This window comes from Perca flavescens, chromosome 22 (assembly GCF_004354835.1).
Source record: "Perca flavescens isolate YP-PL-M2 chromosome 22, PFLA_1.0, whole genome shotgun sequence".
In the NCBI taxonomy this organism is placed as follows: domain Eukaryota; kingdom Metazoa; phylum Chordata; class Actinopteri; order Perciformes; family Percidae; genus Perca; species Perca flavescens.
Window position 1 is genome coordinate 12,405,778 of NC_041352.1, and position 20,900 is coordinate 12,426,677.

The window sequence follows — 20,900 nt, forward strand, 5'->3', positions numbered from 1 at the left end:
CAACATATCGGGAGTATAATGTAAACGGCCGCCAGCGCTGCTGCGGTGAGCTCTCCTCTGAAGCAGAGACGGGCTCTGCTGCAGAGCTGCATTTCCCCTTCCGAAGGGGAATAGCAGACAACAGAAAATCACTTATTTAAACCCCCTCTCTTCACCGCTGAACGTATACGCTTTTTAGCGCACAATGAAGTTATCCTCCCCGCTTGTCTGCGGTTTTCGGAGCTCCTTTCTTCTCGCCTGTAGTGGGAACCGCAGGCAGCGGGGGAGGAACGGCTCGCTGGCCGGGCAGCGCTTCACTACGCGCGGCAGGCGAGCGGACAAGGCGCCGCTAAGTCCCGGGTCCCGGGTATAGGGCTACTGAAACTATTTGATGCAGTTCAACATTTCCAACGTCTACTTTAATTTTATCCAAAGATATTTATACAGCCTTTAAGGCTATGTCCAAAGTAAATTTATGCTGATATTATTACTTTGTAGCCTATTATATTTCTCCTGTTGCCTGTAGCCTATTGTTTTCAGAAGTAGGCTACCTTTGAAAGAAACGTTTTAATTAATCTAAAATATAGCTAATCGAAATACATAAATATTAGATTTACTCTTTACAGTAATCTATTTTGGGATTTTTTTTTTAATTTGTATGTAGTTGCATTTTTGACATTTTTTCTCTGTAAGCCAACATGATATACATGAAGAAATACAAATGTAAGGGCTTTTAACAAAGTGGCTGAGAACTCTCCATCATTTGTCCCTTAATGTCCATTACAGGTTTGACTATAGAGATAGATAGATAGATAGATAGATAGATAGATAGATAGATAGATAGATATTGTTTCTTGTGTATTTTCAGGATGTTATTAGTGTAAATGATGATTGTAAAACAGTTTCATTTCATTGATCTAAACTGCAAGTACTCATGTGGTAGGACTACAGTATGACTTGTAACATAACTGCATCAGCATGTGCATCAAGAGGCTCCAAGCAAGGTGTCATTGAACTGGCAGAGAGAGAGAGAGAGAGAGAGAGAGAGAGAGAGAGAGAGAGAGAGAGAGCCCTGGGAAGGATGTGTATGTGTGTGTGTGTGTGTGTGTGTGTGTGTGTGTGTGTGTGTCAGTGGGGTGACAGAGGAGTGGACAGAAGAATACGAGCTATCTGAGAAGAGGGATGAGGCCGAATCCTGCTGCTTCTCGCCACCTTTATCCTACAGGAGAGGGACCTGTAGGGGGCCGCGCGCGCGCGCGCACGCACACACGCACACACGCACACACACACACACACACACACACACACACACACACACACACACACACACACACACACACACACACACACACTAACCCTGGGAATCTCCTCAGCTGTTCCCCCTACACTCTCCTTGTCCCCTTTCTCCTGCCCCGGTCCTAAACACTCTGTTTGCCGGATCTGGTTCCACTCGGCACCGGATCAGGGCCCCTGGCAGCTGACTGCAGGTTTCTGGCCAGGATTAAGGCTCCTAATGGCAGCCACTCTGTGATGATTTACACTGCATTACTGTACACAGTCTACACAGCAGCGGCTGCCTCCTTCTGCTAATGGTTTATTACACCGGAGCCTCTCTCAGCTTTATTGCTCTTTGCTCTCTCTCTTAGAGGCTGAGGTCTAATTAAATAATTTAACTGAATTACCAAACATATGCCAAAACCTGTGTAGAAATTACTCATGGCACTTGGTTAACTTGTTTTATGGTTTCTCTTTCATTTCTGCTTGGCTGTGTGACGTCTGAGCTGCTCTGATTTTATCCAGGATGGGAAGGAAGATGGCAACAAATATTGTAAATATGTGATACATAAAGGACCTGAAAAAAATTTATCCCCAAACCATCAGCTTTTTGGGGATCTAAGTGACAATGCACTTTTCAGGTGGGTGGGTTTTTAAATGGTTTATTTAACTTTATAAGTAGGAGAATTTGCTCATTCCCTAAAGGTGCACTGAATCCTACAATTTATTGGGAAATTCAAAATCACCAAATCTGGAGATACGTGGTTTTCATTGGTTAGTGGCAAACTGGCCACTGGACTGGTTAGAAACACCTGTGTGACTTTAATTGTGGGTCATTGTGAAAGTTGTGGTTGGTACATTTAATTCAAATGAAAATGCTCTTTTCTGTTGTGTCATCCAATTATACCAACTTGTTTTCCAACATTTTATTGGTATTTGTTTATTTGTCTTTTATCTCCTTGTGTTTTTATTTAAGTAGTCTATTATTTTAGATCTATGTATTGGATTTATAACAAAGAGTTGTTGTGAACCTAAATTGTGAATGTAGTAATTTGTGTGCTGTAAAATTTCTAGAGACAAATAATTTCAAGCTGTGTCATTTGGTTTTTCAAGATGCAATCAGGACGGTACAAATAAAATACTGAAACAAATCAAGGTTTACGATCTTTGGCTTCGCTCTGTTTCAAGCTTTTGCAGTTGCAGTTTGGTTCTCCAGCTTTGTTGCCTCTGAAAAATGCAAAGCATTTTAAACGTACAGAACCTGCTCAGTCAGAGGCAGGTACCAATGTTGCTGCAGAGCATTCCTCAGTGACAGCAGCTCAGCTCGCCTCTGAAGCTACAGATATCTGCCCAACATTTGTCTAATCATCCGGGGCTTAACCCTCCTGCTGACCTGCTATCTGCTCAGTGTGTGTGTGTGTTAGAAAGAGAGAGAGAGAGAGAGAGAGAGAGAGAGAGAGAGAGAGAGAGAGAGAGAGAGAGAGAGAGAGATAGATCTCCTGTCTCCTAACACCAGGGCTTAGTAGTCTTTTGACTTTGTGATCAGGCACCTGGTTGGGCACCACACAGGGGTCCTCCATCAGCTGGTAAGCCCTCCAACCCCCAGGGAGGGTTTCAGGGGGAGTGTGATCGATGATGGACACAGCAGCTCTGCCCTCTGTGTGTGTGTGTGTGTGTGTGTGTGTGTGTGTGTGCGTGCGTGGTAGGGTAGTACTGCTATTACCGGGAGTGAAGGGGAGGAAGCTCTGATGGTGGAGGCTTATAAACGAGAAGGTCCTGGGTGGTGGTTGTGGTGGAGGTGGGGTATGTGCTGTTTAAACAGCCTGGCTTTGATTGACAGGGCTGGTGGTGAGCGAAGGTGGGGGGGGCGCCGTGGTAGTGGGAGGGGTGAGTGAGCAAGTGCTTGAGAAAAGAGAAGAGAAAAGGGGGGTTGTGCATGTTGAATGCAGGTTAGATTGTGTGTGTGTGTGTGTGTGTGTGTGTGTGCGCACGGATGGGGTGAGGGGGCTGTATTTTTGGGGGAGCAAGGGTGCAGGAAGAAAGTGAGCTTTTAATTACCAAGGCAGAAGCAGATGTAGCAGAATGGTGCCCCCACCTCACACACAAACACATACACACACACACAGGTTGTTTCTTGGCAGCTGGAAGTCATCAACTTGTGTGTGTGTGTGTGTGTGTGTGTGTGTGTGTGTGTGTGTGTGTGTGTGTGTGTGTGTGTGTGTGCATATTTGTTAGGACAGGAGCCTTGAAGCACATTGTTTAAATTTAAAGATGTTCAGCCTCTATTGGCACTTCTTAGCTTGATGAATAAACTGCATCCTGCTGCTGCCATCTCTTCCACAATGTTAAACCAGGTTTACCATACCATCTAAATTGACCTGGTCTCTACTGTCAACTAATTTGAAATAAAATATACTTATTTTAATATTTTTGGGTTTACCCTCATATTATCTGCAGTCATGATTTATATACTGTATGTGATTAGAGGAGAAAAACATCTTTGTATGGATTGTCGCTAACTGCTATGAATTATGGTATTATTCATTGGTGGATGTGTACTGTACTATTTTGTGCATATTTAACATGTTGCACACATTCACTTTAAAAGATGCAAGGAAAGTCATTTTAGTCTCTTTTTAACATCTGGCCAGGTGAAAGAGAAAATATTGCTCATTTACATTTCCCCCCGTCCGTTTCAAATAAACAAATAATACAATTAATAATTGTTCAGTGCATATGCATGTCTGTAAATAAAATGCATTGAAGATTACTATACGGAATGCATTGTTACTACACCACACAGTCAGCAATAAAAACGTACATTTAGAAAATAGAATTTGCTCTAAAACTTGTTTAGAGTATTGTGATGAAAAATATTCTCTTTGTAGTTCAGTATATTCAGTATTAAGTTTTTATTTATTTAAATAAATGTCTTTAAAATTGTTTTAAAAAAAACTTTCACTGTGTATTTTTAATAAATCCTTGATACAAAGACAACATGCTCTTGTTATCCAGAGGGTTTCTTTATTTTTGTTTTGGAATACAATGCCAGACTGCCAGCCCCCCCCCCATTATTTTCCACTTGTACAAAATTGATCCAAACAAATGTGCACAGATGAAAACACGGTGCCAAGTATAAAATGACTTCTCATCAAGAAAATGGTGCAAAACTTAAAAAAGAAACACAATGTCCCTGCACTTATAAAAATAAATTAATACTTTGTGTCCAGTCACTGTCAACCTTTTTATCTGGTCCTAAAGATTCACACACAAACTGAGGCTTCATTGGCTTTCCTTCACACCAGCACGGCCAATCACAATCACTTATGTACACCAACGGCCAATGAGAAAGGTTTATGTACACTTAACGAGGTAAAAACTGTGCCAGTGAACGCAACCCCCCCCACACTTCCTCCCCTACAAACAGCTATATACAGCCACACCCCCTCCCCAATCAGCCAACTATCAAGTAGCATCTCGTTTTCCAACACAACACAAAGTAGAAGTCTTTAAAAGGGTTTACAGCAAGATTCGATCGGATGAGGTGGAAAGAAACAGAAAAAACTAAACAACAAACAACAAAATACAAACAAAACACAAACAAAACTTTACACAGTAGTACAAAATGATGTTAACTTTCAACACCGGTGGGCTTTTAAAATATATCATCTTATGCCCATTACACAAACACACTCCCAATAAATAAAAAGCACAGTACAAAGTTGGCTTTGATATTAGAGAATGCAGAATATTTCCTGGTGTTATTAAAGAGACATCTTTAATAAAAGTCTTTTTTTGTAATCTGTTGCCTTAGCAACGCAGCTTAATTACCAGTAGCATTGTGAAGAATTGGGCTGAGTGACAGGGACACAGGTAAAATAAAAACAAATCCCGCCTTCTCCCCTTGGCCTCAGGCACTTGGGTTTGGACCCTGATTGGCCAGTTCTCACTTTCGTGGGTTTTTAAGTGGCCGCTGCTGTCGGCCATTTAGGTCCTGATAGGCTGGTCCTGTTTGAGAGGTAGGTGCAGCAGGGGGCTCAATCAGGAAGATGAAATGTAATGACTTCCACGAGCTGACAACCAACTGCATAATTTCTCTTTGTGAGACTGTGTGCTGTGTGGATTAATGCATCCTTTGAACATTCAACTTGCTGTTTTTCTTCTTTTTTCTTCCTTTTTACATTTCACTTCCCTGAGTGAGGCCCCTGTATCTGGCCCAGAGAAGAGACAGTCAAAAGCAAGGCTTCTGCGGTGACCGTATGAGGCTTGGCTCACTGACATTAATGGATCTGCAAAAACGGAGTGAAAGAGACACCGGGAGAAAGGCAATGGCGAGAACATGTGGGATATTTTCACAAGCCTTTCACCAAATATTACCCTCTGGATTGCTGCGACACAGATGTCAAACATACATCTGCTACTGTTAAGTCCTGTGGTGGGGAATTGTAGTTTCTTTTTTATATTCATGTGTTTCTGCTATTTTTACTTTTCTGCTATCTGTGTGTGTGCTAGCTTGTGTGCTGAGTTAGCTGAGGTCCCTGAGAGAGTGAGACAGCAGAGAGACCAGGACGAGAGGGATGTTAGTGTGGACGATGGAGAAGCAGTGAGAGAAATGTGGAGACAAAAAGAGGAAATTATGAAAAAACGTGACACAGCAACAAGAGAAAGAAGAAATGTGAAGAAGCAGGATGATAAGATTAGAAAAGGAAATATTGAGAGAAACTCATTGAAGGAAAAGGTTTCCGAGAAGCTGACCTGTTAAGTCAACTCACCTGTTGAGAGAACAGACCATGTATTTATTTCGTGACACTAACACACTAAGTTGCTACCAGTGATACCAAATGAAAATCATCGTCTCAACAGTGACAAAAATAAGCACCCAAAGCAGCACTAAAGATTGGATGGACATAAATAGTACAAATGAAGACAAAGCTTGTAACCTGAAAAGGTTGCAAAATAAACCTGACAAGGTCAACTACAGTGAGCTGGTGACTGCAAACGAATGCTATCACTTGCCATAGTGTGTGCTAATGTATTAGCACAGACCGCTAGAAAGAATGATGTACCAGGAACACAGATTTCTCTGCTGCCAATGTTCTCATCACTGAACCACAAAGTTGACCAACAGACTGATCTCCTGAAGACTCTGCATATTTATATATTAAAAAAACAACAAAAAAAAAGAGAGCATCTGCCGTCATGTCTTCTCTTGCCCTGCGACGCCCATGGCCTTCTCAGCTAGCCGCGACTTCTGCGCCCCCGAGGCGTGTGTGTCAGCATGTGCGTGCTGCAGCGCCAGGAAGGGGTTGGCCGTGATGGTGCCTTGGCCCTGGGCGCCAGGCAGCAGGTTGTTGATGGGCAGCTGAGCGGAGGAGAGCGGGATGGAGGGAATCTGGGCAGAGGAGAGCGACTGCAGCTGCTGGAGGTCCTGCTGCTGCTGCATCAGTTGGTAGAGCAACACCTGCTGCTGCTCCTTTAGAGAGAGAGAGAGAGAGAGAGAGAGAGAGTGAGAGAGCGAGAGAGAGATGAAATAAGGAAAAGGAGGGAGCAAAGAGGAAAACGCAGGAGGATAATGTGAAAGTTTTAAACAGGAAAGGGAATGAGAGTTGGATAAGAAGGAGGACAACAAAAGGGGATGGAGAAGAAGAGCAGAGGAAAGTGGGATGAGCAGTGGAGGGAACAAAAAAAGAGAACAGTTAATAAGCTTACTGATTTAGGCCATTGTCCAAAGGAAAAGTGTAGCTCAATGTCTTTGTGTGTGTTTAACTGTGTGATAGTGGGGATGGCAGTGTGTGTGTGTGTGTGTGTGTGTCGTACTGCTGAAGGCTGCGAGGCCAGCAGCTGCTGGAGCTGATGCTGCTGCAGGAGGAGTCTGTGCTGCTCAGACAGCAGGCCGAGCCGCGCAGCGCTGACGAGACAAAAATAACTCGCAGTCAGACAAACATGATAAACACTGTCCTCGCTCTATCAGCTCGGAGCTAAATACATTTTAATACACAATAATACACAATTTCACAACATTAGAGGTTCTCAGCCACGGGGCCTACAGAGCTGCTGACTGCAGCAAAATGCAACATGCTGTACATAGAACAAATGTGACAACTGGCCCCTTAAGAACAAGCATGTTCCATGTATTACAATTTTTAAATACTAAGAAAAAAAACGGAAGTCATCTTAAATGTCAATTTCACTTGCCAAAAAGCAAGAAAATGTGACGACATGAAAAAAAAAAAAGATGCGACACAACAACATCGTCCCAGAATCTCTTCTGACCGACTTCAGGGACAGGAAGGAAACCGAGCTACCGGTTGTTGCGACGCTGATCTGTCTCACCTGTTCTTACTAGTTGCTGAACTGCAACAATCCAACACGCAAGCAAAAGGAAGCAAAAAGGAGAGGACACGATAAAGTTCACATTCGTTCAACATCTTGGACATCTAAGACATAAGACACCAAGAGATGAGGTTGCCAGACATGTCTGTACCCTGACATTATTGTGGTATTTTCAGTAGTTCAGGATGTGGTGACAGAGGGTCTGAAATCTCCAAAGTCTCAACGTTAGGCAACTGGAACACATTTGGAGTGGAGGCCTTTACTCCACTGACAGCTACTGCTGGGGTGGGTGATATGAACTTGAAACACTGTTGAGCATTATTGAGGATAACTTTGTACTTGCTCCTGTAATTCAGTACTGTGAGCTCCTAAAATTGTTTTATTATTAATTCATGTTTTTTATCAGAAAAAGGACATCAGAAAAAGCTTTCAGGATGATCAAAAACAGCCATCAGACGTACCTGTTATTGGGCAACATGACGCCGGTAACTGCTCCTGTAGTGTGTGTGTGAGGGCTGACGGTGCCCGCCGGCGTCTGGATCACCCCGTTCAACGCCCCGACAATTCCTCCCATGCCCAGTGCACTACCTGCACCCAGAGCCCCCATCAGCCCTGCCACCCCGCCCAGCCCGGCTGGGGCCGTTCCCACGGCAGCGACCCCGTTCAGCTGCGGCTGGGGCGGGCTCTGGGAGACGGAGGGAGGGGTGGAGAGAGATGAGGTGGAGCCACTACTGCTGTGGCCACCACATGACACACCGTCCTGAGAGAGAGAGAGAGAGAGAGAGAGAGAGAGAGAGAGAGAGTGAGAGAGAGAAACATCATTAATCACAACTCCTCCTTTTGATAATATACTTAATCACAAATGTCAAATGATCACTGTAAGTTCATGAGGTGTAAACTCATGACATTATCTGGTATAACTAAACTAGCGTCTTCTGCTTGTTTCACCAAACCTCACTTAAAGGACAATTCCGGTGCAAAACGAACCTAGGTGTTAACCCCTAGGTTCGTTTTGCGCCGGAATTGTCCTTTAATTCAGGTATTCGTGATATGTTACTGCTCCGTCTTGTACTGTAGCGCTGGACTTTGTGGTGATACAGGATTCAGACGGAATGTGTTGGCAGTTTGTTCTTACCTGAGCTGCCACAGGTAAAGATGAGTCAGTGGCTCCCAGCTGGCCTCCTTTCACATCTGTAACACAAATCAATGCAGGTTCATATTCGCTCGGTCTCAATTGCACCAATTATTCTGCTGATTGTGTTTTAATCAAAAACTATAAAATATTTTATAAAATGACAATAAATGTCTGTCCTAAGTTCTAGAAGCCAAGGTGACGTCATCAAATGTCTTGTTTTGTAGGATATTTAATTTAAAATCATATTAAAAAAAATAAATTTAAACAAATAATCAAAAAAGCAACAAATCTTTATATATGAGAAGCTGAAGCCGGAGAGTGTGTGTGTGTGTGTGTGTGTGTGTACCAGCGCAGGCCGTAGTGGGGGTGAAAGGCACCGATAGCTGAGCGCTGAGAAGCTGCAGTCTCTCTTTCTTCATGGTCAGATTTTTGATCTGCTCCTCCAGCCTCCTGTTCTCCTCCTGCAGCTGGTGGAGGGACTTCAACATGCCCAGCACTGAAAGAGACGGGGGGGAGAGAGAGAGAGAGAGAGAGAGAGAGAGATGAGGGGGACAAAACTCATTGAGTGTAGTGGAGCAGCAGCACTTTTTGCTTCCTGCTAAATGAAACCATTTTGTAAATCTCTCCGCTCTGAGTTTTCAATTTACTGCTGTCCGAAATTCAAATTGACAATAATAAAAATCATTCTGTTGCCGTGTGAGGTCAACTCAGGCATTTTCAAAAAGGCCCTGAACACCCACCCAGATGTTTTGAGTTAATCTGATTAGACCTCTTCCCAGGACTGTGGCTGTGTATAGACTGATTGACTGTCATCTTCCTGAGTCTCCTGTTAGCTTTGTTGCACCTAATAGGGCAGGACATATGACACCTTTATTATTCTTATTGGTAGAAAAGATTTGTGACCTAATAAATTCCCATCTAAGCTCCGGCTCACCTTTTAAGCTGAGCAGAGGTCTAATCAGCCAGAATGACTTAAACCCGCTGTGTGGGTGTTCAGAGGCTTTAAACTGGTTTTACCTACATTTTAGATGCTACATTTTGTACGTTTGGGATGAAGCTGTATTAGAGCGATCTTTTCACAAGCAAGAACACAGATGCTATGACTTTCTGAAAGGCCAGTGCTTCCTTAAGGCAAAATCATGCAACTCTGCTACTCCTCCACGCCACTTTGTTGAAATACCCAGTGACTGATTAGACAGATGCACTCGACGGGGAGGTCAGAGGTCAAGATCAGCTACAGAACAGGGACCCTGGTGCCTGTGCAGACTCAGCGATAAGGAGTGACGAGGAGGATTTGCACACACAAGAACTTAGACCTAAGTCCAGAAGAAGGACAACCTTTTAACAACTAGGCCCCCTTCCCTTTTTCATTTCCACTTTATAGATCCCTGAAGGGATGTTCAAATAGGGAGATAACTGACAGTAATCCACAATAACAGTTAAAGTGAGGAGGTGACTGAAAAGAGGAAGTGGGAGAAGGCAAAAGGCTGATGGATCAATTGATAGGAAGAGAGAAATGGGGCAAAGAGGGAAAAGGTGGGAATAATGAATAGCTGTGGAGCTGGGTATCGGACCACAATATTTTTCTGGGACTGACAGAAATGTGTGACAAGTACTGAAAACTTGCACCGAATGTCTAGGACTTTGTTTTGTCTTGTTAAATGAAAAAAAATTATATGAATCAGAGTAAGGTATCAAGTAGTATTGCTTTGGCATCAACACTACAATGGCAATATATATGATATATATATGATATGATATCCAGCCCTGTGTGGGAGCGCATTCTTCAGGTGTGTGTGCGATTTTAAGATTATAATTTTTTGGGCATTTTCGGCCTTTATTTTTGACAGGACATAGGACGACTTGAAAGGGGAGAGAGAGGGGGAATGACATGCAGCAAAGGGCCGCAGGTCGGAGTCGAACCCGCGGCCGCTGTGTTGAGGAGTAAACCTCTATATATGGGCACCTGCTCTACCAACTGAGCTATCTGGGCGCTCTTCAGGTGTGTTTTAATGTGTGCATCCTCTCACCGTCTCCCTGCGCTCCCTGCTGCAGCAGGAAGCTCTGCCCTTCGTTCCACTGCCTCTCCAGGAGCTGCTCGATGCTGGTGGCCACCGGGGGCAGCGTCTCCCCGACACCCGCCCCCGCCCCTAGCAACCCCGGCCCCGGCAACGACCCCGAGGAGTCATAGCGGATCTGCAGGCCACCAATGGGAGAGCTGAATGAAGGGAGGGAGGGGGGAGAGATAGAGCGAGAGCATGGATAGAAAGAGAGAGATAGAGAGGTCAATGGGGAGATTAACGACCCAACATAAACGTCAGACAAACATAGACACTGCCGGCTATAAAACTACATCAATTTGTTGTTACAGTGGCCTCTAATGAAAAGGGGCCAGGCTTTCTGTCTGTGTGTGAGGTAAAGAGAGAGAGAAAGAGGACATGACAGAGAATGAGAGAGAGAGAGAGAGAGAGGGAAGTGGACTGTCTTGATGTGATAAATCTTGGTGTGTGTGTGCTGAGACAATCTGTTGAGTGTGAAAGAGGGGAAATGAGAGACAGCAGGAGAGTAGAAAGGACAGAAAGAGGTGCGTAATGTCAGGGAAAAAGTAAAAAAAACGTAAAAACGAAAAAAAGTAATGGCAAGATTTTGTCCACTTTTGAATCACACCACAAACTAAAATGCACTGAAATTTTTAGTGTCAATGTCACCATCTTATTCACGCTGGATGCAAAAAAAAATTGTCAGCTATACTCACATTAAAATATTAAATTGCAAACTACAAAATCATCAAGGCAGTCAAAATGTCATTAAATGTTCCACTTCAAAGAGAAAATCTCTGTCATCGTATTCTGCTTTTATAATATTTTCTTTTTAAAAAAAATTTATCGGGACAAAATCATGTCCCCTTAATACAAAATTTAAAAGTATACAGTGTAAAAAATTAACTAAAATAATGAAAATTGGAACCAACCTCATCAAGTGAATTTATCCATCCCTCAAAGAAGTTGAATCAAACATAAATGGATTGGTATCATCAATATTCCCATCCTGAGAGATCCATGCTAATACTCCCAAATGAAGGAGATGCAGAAAATCACCAGACTGTCCTTCCATGTGTGATTAAACCCAAGAAAAAAAAAAAATCTAACTGGAGTTGAGGGATGGTTACCACCTTCAAAAACACAAGTTATCGTTGGCTGAGAGAGCGAGAATTGCCGGTAGGGGTGAGAGCGAAAGGGAGAGTGTGCATGTGTGTGTGTGAGGAGTGAGAGGAAGAGAAAGAGAGAGGAGACGAGGGGCCAGCAAAGGAAAAGCAGAGAGGGGGATGGGTGAAGGAGGTAGGAATGTAAATGGGGTCGGTGTGTGTGTGTTTGTGTGTGTGTGTGTGTGGAGGAGGGGGTGTGTGTGTGTGTGTGTGTGTGCGTACTCACCGCGGGGTGGTCTTGGGAGAAGCTCTTATGGAAAAGCCCTGAGCTCCGACACCGCTGCTGCCGTCTCCCACCTCCTGATCTACACACACGCACACACACACACACAAAAATCAATTTCACATCTAAGACCAAGCTACCTAAAGTTGAAAACTTCCACTACCATCCACACTAACATTTTCACGTCATTTTTGTAAAGTTCGCTGTCCACACTGAACTATAGGAAAAGGGCTAAATCTCTTCTTCTTTTGTTCTAAGAAGTGAGACAACAGCCTGGTTATTCTGCTGAGTCAGTACTGGTTAAAACTCTGTTCTGTGCCGTCCTGCTCTCTTACATTACCTATACTGTGATTTAATACAACAAAACCTCAAAATATATTGATTTGACTGTGTTTTCATGTTTCTGCTGTCAAATAACAGGACAAGCAGAAAACAGTCATTTGGACTATTGATACCATTATAAATATAACCTGTTAACAAGGCACTTGAGACAAAATGAATATAAATACAGCTTAATGACAGTATGGCTATATTGTCATTTAAAATGAGGGTTAATAAAAATGTCTTAACCCTTATTTTTCTCTTGGGGTCCTGGAGACACTGGGCCATCTTTAAAATCTCAAACATCATATTTCACATTGTTTATATCATACTTGATGAATTTTACTAATTTTATAAGAACTTCTTATAAACACAATTTTGAACCGACTATAGCACATGGTTAGATACAATGGATTTTCATATGCTCTATATCTGTGATTAGTGTTTACAGTACATTTACACAACACAATCGCTTCCAAATCCCAATTACATTCTATTTGGAGTTAGACCACCTCTCTGAGGTCTAATTTAGCCCCTGAGCAGGCTTACAGTACATAATTTTCCAAAAGCTCCGTTGTCCTCGTCCACACTAAAACACATTGATAGTTTTGTTAGTTTTCGGATTTATCTGTTGTGGAGACTGAGACACTGTTTTGGGGTGCAAAAAACGCCAGCTAAACGCCAAAACAAAGAGAAAATATTTCAAATTTAGCCGGCGTAGTGTGGACGTATCGTAACACTTCTGGCTCTGCAACCTCCAAAACTTTGTCTCTCTTCCCTTGTATCTCTTTCACACACATGCCTTCATTCAAACTGCATGTGCATTTTTCTCTTTCCCTCTACCTTCTTTGAGAGTCTGTATGTCCTCCCTCTGGGCCCCTGGCCAGACGCTTCTTTTCATTTTCCTCAGTGAGAGTAATGAATCACACATGCACACACACGCAAACGCACACTTTTGCATTTACACACTCGCGCAAACTCCCCTCTACTTAAAACAGTCAATCCCAGCTTTTACCCCCACCAGGTCACCACTCTAGTCCTTCGCTCGCCTTCTTTTTCAAGTCCTTTTTCTCTCATAACCCTTTCTGTCCTGGCACCTCCCTCCAGACACTCAAAAGCAAAGACAAACGGCTGCCAAAGTAAACAGGCTACATGCACACAAACACACGCACACCTTGCACTTTGTGCTCACATGACCTTTACTAGTACACAAACAGAACTTCACGCTTGTGTAGCTGTACACACGTGCTGTACACGACTGTGTGCTTAACTTTACGGTTGGGAAAGAATGGCAGCATGTCAATGATTTTACCTATTGATTAGTCAATGAATTACTCAATTGACTGAAAATAAATCAAAAACCATTTTGATAATCAATCATTTCAGTCAAATTTCGAGCAATCTAATATTAAATAATTAGTATGCTACTTTTTCCTCATTAAAAGGCTAAAATCTTAAATTCTACTTTTTACATAAATAAAACATTGATCAAATATAAAAACTAATATTTTTTTATAAAGTTAAAAAGTTGCGCTAAGATTTGTTTCCAATGACAACAAACTTGTTTATACACACACACACACACACACACACACACACACACACACACACACACACACACACACACACACACACACACACACACACACACACACACACACACACACACACACACACACACACACACACACACACACACACACACACACACACACACACACACACACACACACACACACACACACACACACACACGGCCCCCTGTCATTCAGCCTGATTAGTGAGTTGACCTGCAGGTCAGGGTGGATCTGGCTCTGATGACCGCCAGCAGGAACTACCTACCTTCCTCCTCCTCCTCGCTCTTAACTCTCTCCTCTCCCTTTTTTTCCTCTCTTTCTTCTCTCGTCTCTGTTCAACCAGATGTCTTGTATCAGGAAGTGGCCACTCTGATTACTAAAGCCACGTCTCCATCATCAGCTCTTCTGCACCGGACAGACAACAAAACCACCTATTTTGTACCTCATGTACCTGCAGGCAGCTACCGGCTTTCTCTGCTCCTCCACCACACCACTACCTCCAATCCTCCTCTTTCTCTCACACTGAGACACTAAGTTTTACATGTAAATTATATGTGCCGATCTGTTTGTGTGACAGAGAGGACGGGTGAGAGAGGGGGAACAATTCCGGCATGTAACTGGAGCTGAGTGGGAGGAGCTTGAAAATATCACGAGTGCTGACCGTTGACCTCTCTGTGGGACCGAGGGGGCGTGACCTTTCCATTATCTCCTTCTTTCTCTTCCTAACACACACATGCATATATTTGTCACATGCACACATCGCTACAATTAGGTATGTTGTCATACCTGCTGGTGAGGCCTCGGACTGGGCGATGAGTGCTGCCATGGCCGAGTTGGGATTCAGCCTGTTTCCAAACATGTGGGGGGGAGCGAGGTTGAAGACTGACCCTGGCAGACTGCTAACCTGTAGACAGAGGCACAGATATGGATAAGAATAAGCCACAATAAGCCTTTCACTGTGATTAAAATCATAGTTATTAGTTACAAGCCATTTCTTTTAGAGAATTTTTGTGTACCATTTTTGCCTTTATTGGATTGCTGATAGTACAAAGACAGGCAGGAAACAAGAGGAGGGTGAGGAGTAAGACATGCACCAAAAGTCCCCCCACAATGCAGTCGTATGCTATGCATTCTAACTGCATATAAAATAGTCGAAATATACTTATGGGTTTAAAAGAATTCTTCATTGAATTAAACATAATTTTAGTGCTACAATTTACGATTATTTTTGATGAATTCTTACTTCAATAATGTACAATTATTGTGAATTTATGACAATTATTTTTTTCATTATCAATTAAAGTTAAGTCTATAAAATAACAAAAAGTGACAAAAAAAACAATTACAAATTTGCAGAGCCCAACAATGCAAAACACAAATTTATTGAGTTGATAATGATACAAACAGTAAAGAAAAGAGAGAACATTTTCACAGGCTAAAAACCAGCATTGTTGGGGTTTTTGCTTGATCAATGACCCAAACCATTCACTGATTATCAAAAGTGCGGATTCATTTTCGGTTGATTTTATGTCCATTCTTTTAGCACTATATATTTATTGGAAAAATAACCGATGCTAATCCTGGATAGTAACAAAACAATGTCCTCTTTGTAAGAGTGGCCGATTATTTTTTTAGTAAACTGATATTTAAATCTTATGTTGTATAGTCACAGGTGTTTCTCTGGTGTGTATTTTACACTGCTAATAAGCTATAAATGTTTATTTTATTGCCGGGGAGGTCTGAGTGGCATGTTATTACACATTTAATGAGCCTGAATCCAAAGCTGAGAATCAATCTGATCAATCAGTGGCCACTATTGATTTTGCTTCGTCACAAAGCATCTACATATTATTTCATGACAGTTTGAAGCTTATTTGAATGGAGAAATAAATAAATTGGAAGGTGGATTTACTATCATTTCATCTATAAGTAACATGGATAAATTATGGATCCCCCGTTCAATATTCTGTTACCAACACACACATGCACACAGGGCTCAAAGTGCCTCAACACCCCGACAGTACGCTGACATGCTGACAAAGTGTTCCTGATGCACAGAGTTTAATCCAATTAAGGCATTTCCCAAATAAGGGCTGTGGAGGGAAGGGTGGGGTAAGATGGAAGAGAGCGAGGGGGGAGCATCAGGAGGGGAATCAGGTCTATCTACAAAAACAAAATGGCTGACTGTTTTGGTTGAAAAGGAACAAAAGGAAGTGAGACAAAACTTAATTTACAGGGTTCATACGCATTTTAACCAATACTTTTCCATGACTTTTTGGCAAATTTCCATGACTATGTGTTCCTGAAAATGTCAGTTGACATTATACAATAAGAATACAAATCTGTGTTAAAGTTTACCCTCAGAGGTTTAACTATAAAATGAATAACAATTTATGTGGTTCATAGTGGGATTCATAATATTGCTCCCCGAATAGAACGCTGAGGTTAAGTCGACGTGAAAATACATTTATTAATGACATATTATTATGCTGTGTTTAAAAAAAATTCCATGACTTTTCCAAAACTTTCTGCGTCTTTTTATGTTTCCAAAACCTTTCCAGGCCTGGAATTTGCATTTTTCAAATTCCATAACTTTTCCAGAGTTTTTCAAAATGTATGAACCCTGTATTGAAGTTACTGAAAGTTGCTTTTCCACAATATTTGGAAGCTCTAGGAGCTCTGTAATTTCTGGTCAAGATGAAAAGCATGATGAGTTGTTTTTTTTACTGAAAAAAAAAAAAAGTTATTATTTTGGGGCGATGGGACGGATACATTTAAGAGCTTAAAAAGTCTTCCTACACTTTCTGCAGTTTGACTGGAGCGAGTTCTGATCAGCCCTAAAAAAAGAAAAACATGTTTTTGTGAATGAGCAGAAAACAGAAAAATGATCTGAAACTATGACCTGAACCAAAATGTTAAAACAAAGCTCAATGACAATATGTAAATGAGAATCGCCCACCCTGACCTCCCTCAACCCTGGTGCGGATTCTTCTTCTCCCCCCCCACCGAACTTATTTTATATGATTATTATTATTATTCTGCAAGTCCTGCATTTGTGAAGCTTTGCCTGGCTTTCTGTCATATCTTTAGCTTGTGAAGTCATTTATATCAATTTGCTGAGATTTAGGGTGGACTCTTGAGGGGAAAAAAAAAGAAAATAAATTCATGGAAGTGGTATGACTAGAATAATAAAATTTGGAAAACATCCTGGAAATTCCCATCACTGTTGTTAAATTCAAAGAAAGAACCTGTTCCCTCTGTCCCTTTTCCCACCCTTACTGAAATGACTTTAGATTTCTTTCTAGACCCCTCCTCCCCTCTTCCTCCTCCCATCTGGGCCATAATCCTGCCCCCTTTCCCATCAACATTCATTTTTCATTCAAAGTCTCTTTCGAACTCCCTTTCTCTGTCCTGGGCTGATAGCCAATAACAGTAGGCCGAGAGTCTGCTAGCGGACTGAAATAGCAAATGGTCTGTGTGTGACACACACACACACACACACACACACACACACACACACACACACACACACACACACACACACACACACACACACACACACACACACACACACACACACACACACACACACACACACACACACACACACACACACACACACACACACACCACACACACACACACACACACACACACACACACACACACACCAGTGCCTCCCTGGGCCTCCTGTCCTCTATAATATGTGCTGAACAGAGAGGAGCGGGGCAAGATGAAGGCCAGGCAAGCCAATTCAAGGCATGAGTCCCCCCCAAACACACTTGCCCCCAATGCCTCCCTCCATCCCTACTGTGGTGCTTGTCAGATGTCATTACATCACAGGACAACGGAGGGAGAAAAAGAGAAATGGATGGGGACAGAGAGAAGGAAGGTCGAGGGTGAGAGAAAGTGTGAGAGAAGAGAGAGAGAGAGAGAGAGAGAGAGAGAGAGAGAGAGGTTGTAAGTGGACACGGGAGAAAAATGTTGGGTGAACAGAGACAGAGCATGGTCTTTGGGGAGGTTTTGAAAGGATGGACACTGGGGTCAGTGATTGAAGAAGAGTTTTTTTTTTTTCTTTGTGTGATTACTGGAGGGGGTTGAGCTGACTGAATTAGAGTCAGTGCCCTCACTTTTGAATATAAGTGTATTTAAGCCAATGGAACACACCAAAAACAATATCACTTTGAGGCAAAGAATGAAAAAATATTTTTGATCTGAATAAACCTGCTAAACTGTTGCTATAACCTCCAAGGATCTAATAGGATAATAGTTAAAAATTGTATAAAACACAGTTGAGATCATAAAAAATTCCCAAACATTTCAAATAATTCCTAGATAGAAGGGCTTTTCTTGAAATATGCAGCCTGGATTCTGGATCCACTTTCTGACCTAATGTAAATGACCGCTTTCCCAGCTTTGCCCAGAAGCTTTTGTTCCACCATTTTCCACACTAAGAGACATGGTGGAAATCCTAATCGTGAGTGTGTATTACAATAGCACAGCACACGTGTTTTTTCCCCCTGATTTTTATTATATTGAACACTGAATTTCTACTTTTTTTTAAAAGATAAATTAGGATTATCCAATATTTCCCTACACATTCCCGTAATAACATTTACAGTAATAAAGATGCATCTCTTTATATTATAACAGCCCATAATTCAGACCATACTCACTAAGCTCAATAGTCAAAATGAATTAAGCAGGACAATCACAGATGTTTCAATGGAATGTTCAGAGACAAAAAAATGAAAATACTAAGACCTTCTACAGGTGCACTATATTTAATCAGCTATAGAAGGACTTGCTGAGAAAACACAATCCACACAAGGTCAGGGCACACACATTTCACACATAATTAACATGCAGTGGATTAATAATAGTGCTGAGAGATTTGGTGCGGAAGATGTTTAATTAGTGTGCTTTGGTTTTTTTGTGTTCCCACAGTTTATCTGCACTTCAGCTCAAAGATGGGAGAGATGTGGGTGAATTGACAGATCTAGAGGGTTCTGAATAGTGTGTGTGTGTGTGTGAGAAAGAAAGAGATGGTGTGTGTTTACTGAGCATGTATTTTCCATGTATGTGAGTGTGAGAAGGACATTGAGAGTTTTAAGCAAAGTTTGTGTGTTTGGACTCACATGTGTGGCGGCGGTGCTGGTTAGCGGTGCGGTGGCAGTGAATGGAGAGGGAGGGGCTAGTGAAGGGGTGGGTTGCTGTTGCAACTCAGAGATGGCTCCGCCGATGGCGACAGCTCCTGTCCCTGACGATGACCCATCCGCACCAGAGAAAACACCTGTGGAGATATCAGAGACAACAGATATTAACAGTGTTATCCTCATCTAATACTAGATTTAAATAATACAAAAAAAACAATGATTTTAGAGGAATACTGTTACAGTGACTATAATTATTACGGCATGAAAAGCACTGGTGTAAATAATAAAATTAACGATGGCTGAATGCCATTTAGCCGTTTCAGTGTCCTGGTATTGTGCATGCTGGCTAGAAAGAGACCATTTGCTGTATTGGAGCATGAATCATTTACAGAGATAAAGCAACATCTAATATTAAGTTCTAAACAAGGTGCAGATCTGTTGACTTTAACCAATTTAATGCATGATCAACAAAATCAACAAATGTAATGCACGATTAAGTGTGGGCTTCCCGAGTACGCGCTATGATAATTTGGTTTCTTTATGATCGTAAAAACCCCATCCATTTTACACACACACACACACACACACACACACACACACACACACACACACACACACACACTTCAAGCTTTAACAAATTGGTACAGAAGAGAGGAGGAAATTCAATCGGCACATTCTCTCCATATGTATTCTTTGTACTTATTCAAATAAAACACTTGATTTGGCTTATTAAAAATGATGATAATACAACAAACTATACACCAGTTATAAATCACCAACGCAAACATATTGCTCCATTTTCACACAACCATATGCATGCGCTACGCTCTTATCTCCCTCCCCCTTACACACCCCTGTGCTCGCCCACTAACTAGGGATAAGCCCTGCCCCTGCCCCCCTTTGACCCCAGCAGGGAGGGGTGGGGGGGGGGGCCCCTCAGCCCCACAAAAGCTTGAATGGCTCAGGGCAGCACACATTCACTGGGGGAACAAGAGATCTTTGTGCCAGGAGGGGAGGGGTGGGGGAGGGAGAACGAGAGAGAGAGAGAGAGAGAGAGAGAGAGAGAGAGAGAGAGAGAGAGAGAGAGAGAGAGAGAGAGAGAGAGAGAGAGAGAGAGAGAACACTGTATGGGCCTACATACTATTTATAACGCTTTGTAATATGCACCAGAAAAATTTATACCCAAGGCAGGGCTGCCATGACTCAGGGGGCATGAGCTCCTGCAAGATTTTTAGCAGCTGGATTAGAGGCCAAACCAACAGTTTATCAGAGTTTAGCTCATGCCACTGATGAAATGAGTTACACACAAAGGGATGATGCAAAATCTGTGCTAGGAGAAAAATACAGGTTCATTTTACTTCATACTGACTTTATGATGTAAGACTATAGAGGTTATTTAAAATTGAATGCCAAATAATGGATCACAGTCTATGTATGCTGTACTTTAATTCTCCATAAGGAACGTTTGAATAAAATTTAATATTTATCTGAATTAGACAGCTTATTTAGCTGATTTTTTTAGCTAGCAGGAAATAACGCCATTTATAAACAAATGTGTAAATTAGTTGTACTTTTTTAATTTAAAGTTTAACTGTATTATATGTATATCACTTCTTTTTTTTAATGTCACTTTAAGGAGAAAACTGTCTTGCTCCAACTCAGGCGAGTCTCAGCTTTTTACTGAAAAGCAGGATGA

The 20,900-nt window shown here is 42.1% G+C and overlaps 1 protein-coding gene across 2 annotated transcripts in view; it reads right to left on the reverse strand.

The window, feature by feature from the left end:
* Positions 1-5,767: 5,767 nt before the first annotated feature.
* mllt10 (MLLT10 histone lysine methyltransferase DOT1L cofactor) overlaps positions 5,768-20,900 on the reverse strand; it is a 50,464-nt gene continuing 35,331 nt past the window's right edge. For both annotated transcript variants that reach the window (XM_028569333.1, XM_028569334.1), the window contains 9 exons: positions 19,187-19,341; positions 14,835-14,952; positions 12,154-12,232; positions 10,753-10,940; positions 9,069-9,218; positions 8,723-8,778; positions 8,049-8,347; positions 7,072-7,162; positions 5,768-6,727 (listed from right to left, as the gene is read on the reverse strand). In XM_028569333.1, the coding sequence (XP_028425134.1) occupies positions 6,452-6,727; positions 7,072-7,162; positions 8,049-8,347; positions 8,723-8,778; positions 9,069-9,218; positions 10,753-10,940; positions 12,154-12,232; positions 14,835-14,952; positions 19,187-19,341 (1,412 nt within the window). In that variant the 3' untranslated portion in view covers positions 5,768-6,451. The remainder of the gene's footprint in view (positions 6,728-7,071; positions 7,163-8,048; positions 8,348-8,722; positions 8,779-9,068; positions 9,219-10,752; positions 10,941-12,153; positions 12,233-14,834; positions 14,953-19,186; positions 19,342-20,900) is intronic.